Genomic DNA, 3,660 nt, shown 5'->3' with positions numbered 1-3,660 from the left:
GAACAGGAACCACGGCTAATGTGTGTGTGGGGGGGTGATTACTTGACATGCAGGTGACTATGGGGCCTACAGAGAAACGGGGTGGGGGCCTCCCAGTACAGGAGCAGCCTGTTCCTCAGGATGGGGAATGGGGGTCCCCAAGACTGGCACCCTTGTGATGGGCCCTAATGTCTCCCAGTTCCATGCAGGTGGCAGATGTCTTCAGGTGCCCCTCTCCTAGACTGGGATGGGCTGCTCAGGGGTGCTCCCAGGCCAGCTGTCCAAGTTGGCAGGTTCTGTGGCTGGGGCTAGGTCTGGGGCTAGGGCCAGATGTGGTGTTACCATGTGGGGGCACCTCTCCCCACCCTTTTTAGTGTCAAACATGGTCATCTTGTTCACTTGGAAGGACTGATGGTGGTGGAGGACGCTGGGCCTTGTGAGTATATTTGTCCAGGGAGGACATGGTGGGGCTCATCTCCCCAACCCCGTCCTCATTTTCTGACTCCTCTGGGATGGACCTGAGCCCCTCCTGGGGGTGCTCCTTGACCTCTTGGTCTCCTGACTGGGCCAGGCCCTCTGGCTCACTGTCAGGACCTCCTGGACCTGTCCCGGAAGCACTGCCCATGTGGGCAGGCCTGGGGCCTCTGAGGGTCTTGCCTGACCTAGGCTTGCAGGGGCAGGGTTATGGTTGTCACCATCCTCCTGCTCCTTGTCCTCCTTCTCCTCCTGCTCCTTCTCTTCCACCCTGTCATTCTCTGCCTTAGCTTTGGCTCTGGCATCAGCTTGGGCATTAGCCCGGGCAGCAACCCCTTCTCCCGGCTGGACTCTCTCACTCCTGGCTAGACTGGCCTCCCATGCATCAGACTCCCGAACCAGCTCCAGCATCTCCAGGAAACTTGAACACCTCCCAACCATTCTCAGCTTCCTCAGGGCTTCATCCAGGGGCTCAATAAGGTTGGCCCTGGTGAGCACCTGCCTCAGGCGCAAGTGGTTGGCTGAGGCTCTGGCCAGGGCCCCCTTCTCAATGGCTTTCTTTATCAGGACTTCCGGCCACAACACAAAAGCAGAGAGATGCTCGCTTGACTGCTGCTGAGCGGTCAAACACTTCATCCGAAGTGTCGCCTGGGACTCCTTGTCTCCAAACACCTGGATCAGGGCCACCAGGCAGTCCTGCGCTGCCCTGGCAGGGTTCTCCGCCAGGACCTCATGCACCAGCTGCAGGGCCGTCCCTCAAAGGCCTTCTATCAGCCTCCTCCTCCTCTCCCTTTCTGAAACCCCTTGCCACACATGCAGCATGTCCGAGGTGTGGTTTAGCCAGGCCTCAAAGGACTCCCCCCCCCCCCCCAGCTGGCTGGTCCCTCCCAGAGAACACCCCCAGGCGCTGGTACCCCACGGTCTCCACCCAAGCCTGGACGGCGTGACTGACCGACCAGAGCCAGCACACCCTGCGCAACCCCAGCCCCAGAACTCCAGCCACACTCTTCACCGTCTGCCCCTGTTGCTCCAGGAAGTGGAACACGTGACCCAGAAACTCCTTGCCTGACCATCGGGGCACAAAGACCACGTTCCAGGGACCCCCGGTGCCTGGGATTTCCCTGGGAACCAAAGCATAGTTGACTTCCTGCTCAAGCTCCACCAGGGCCGCAGTGGCATTGTCCTCCTCTCGAAACACTTTGCCCAGCACGGTAAAGTGGCCCATGGGCCACAGGGCGGCCTCCAGGGACTCTTGGAGTTCGGCTTCATCACAGTCCTCCGGGATGCCCAGGATGAGCAGGCCCCTGCGAGCGCTGACACCCATCCACCTGCACCAGTCGTGCAGCATCGTCACTGCCATCGCCCGCAACTTCCGCCAGCGCAGGGGCTAATACTAGGGACAGGAAACAGTTCCGGGCGCAGACCAGGGTGGCACTGAGTAGGAAATGAATTGAGGCGGGAGCCTAGGACTCAGAGAGAACTTCCCAGGTCTCCACCGCCTGTGAATACGAACGGGGTGAGCGCGAAGTTAATACTTACCCCCTCCTCCCACCCCCAGCTGCTCCTCCTCCCCCAGGCGGAGCCCCTGCAGCCCAGGCTCGACTTGGACCCTCCAAAGGCCCACTGAGGCCACAGCCTCCTCCTCCCCTACTGCTCCCAGCCTCAGCAGGCTGCTGCAGTCCTCCTGGGGCGGGCAGAGGGTGGCAGGGTCTCTAGAGGCTAAGCTCTCCCTCCCAGAGTCTGGTACCTTCTCCTGGGGCGTGGTCCTTCCTGATCCAGGTCCCAGCAGGAGGAGGCTGGGTCGGAAGCCCCTCTTTCCCTGGCTCTCTCTCGCTGTCTCTCCCTCTTCCTTTCCCTGTCCCTCTCCTAGCACACTGCACGTGGGCCAGTGCGCCCACGCCTGCCCGCCACCGCTCTCTGCAGTGCGGACCACGGGCCGGGGCACAGTGCCGGCGGAAAGTAGACCCTACGCTTCGCCAAGGAGACCGCCGGGCTATTGGCGCACGTGGGTCAAGCGGTGGGGCTGTTGCCCCAGCTGCTGGAGCCCTGGAACCTGGGGTGGCCTCACCTGCCCCTCCCCAAGCCCCCAAAGGGGCGCGGGCACAAGTAGGGGGGCCCAGGGTCAGAGAGTTGACGTGCCTGTCTGGGATCCAACCCTGGTCCCCGCCCGTCCGGAAATTACCCTCGGGACGCCAGCGTGGGTAGGTGTCCATACCCTGGGGTGCCCCCCCCCCCCAGAGTGGCTGGACAGGCCCAAGGTGCTCCTGCCAGGGCTGCGTTCAGGCCATGGGTGCGGAGCCTCTGGGGCTTCTTCACCTGCTCTTCCCCTCCCCCTCCCACTCCACACCCAGAACTCGCCCTGTCCCAAGGCTAGGCGAGGAGCACCTGGTCTAGTGGTGCACCTACTGCGATTCCATGGAGTAGATGCCACACGCACACATGCGCGCTCACACACACTACACCCAGCGCTGCCCACACCTCACTTGGGGGTTAAGGGCTGCAAGTCTCTGCCACCGAGGGTGCAGGATGGGCCAAAGAGATTCACTGCCTTGATGCCAGTGGCCAGCCCCAAAGAGGGTCACCTAGTGTCTAGGTTGGCTGGGTCTTTTCCCATTCTGTCTGCTGCAAATTCAGTTTCTGGAGAAACTGCTTTCTCCATTTGGAGCCTAATCCTATGGGCTCGCCTTTTTCCTGTGAGTGGTGGGCTGTGGATTTGGTAGCATCAACTGGGTCCCAGGCACTATTGGAAAGAGGGAGGGAGTGGCTACACTGCAGGCAGATGGCCCACTGGTCTGTGTGCTACTGACTGCTGTGCCAAACACATTCTAGCTTCCTGTTGGCAGGCTTGTCCCCAGTCACACAGGAGGGCCTTGTGGTTGTTGCTCATGGGGGGCTCATCTACCCAACCAAGTCTGGGTTGCCCCCTTGTACTGGGTGTGGCACAGAACTCTTCATATGACCTTGGACCCCACATAGGATGGTGTGTTCTGCTTGTCTACCTGCTAGTTGTCCAGAAGGGACTTAGTTGTCCAGTACAGGCCTAGCAGTGATGTCCCTTAAGGATGTTTCCCCGGTCAAACTTCCCACAAATGTTCATAGGAGTTATTTCATTACCTCTCACCAGAACCCTGGGAAGTAGGTATTAAGATTATCCTTATTTAACTCATGACTCTCAGAGAGTTAAGGCACATGTTCAACGTTATGTAC

At 60.2% G+C, this 3,660-nt stretch overlaps 1 protein-coding gene across 1 annotated transcript; it reads right to left on the bottom strand.

The window, feature by feature from the left end:
- Window positions 1-355: 355 nt before the first annotated feature.
- On the bottom strand, window positions 356-1,813 carry PNMA6A (PNMA family member 6A; the record flags this gene model as incomplete). Its single annotated transcript, XM_081125398.1, has 3 exons — window positions 356-582; window positions 675-1,194; window positions 1,424-1,813. 3 exons carry the CDS (start codon window positions 1,811-1,813, stop codon window positions 356-358), a joined length of 1,137 nt encoding a protein of 378 aa, XP_080981524.1.
- Window positions 1,814-3,660: the final 1,847 nt, after the last annotated feature.

The sequence above is a fragment of the Miniopterus schreibersii genome (genome assembly GCF_964146895.1).
Source record: "Miniopterus schreibersii genome assembly, chromosome: X".
NCBI classification, from domain to species: domain Eukaryota; kingdom Metazoa; phylum Chordata; class Mammalia; order Chiroptera; family Miniopteridae; genus Miniopterus; species Miniopterus schreibersii.
The sequence above is the reverse complement of the archived record's forward strand: the minus strand, read 5'-3'. Positions and strand labels throughout refer to the sequence as shown.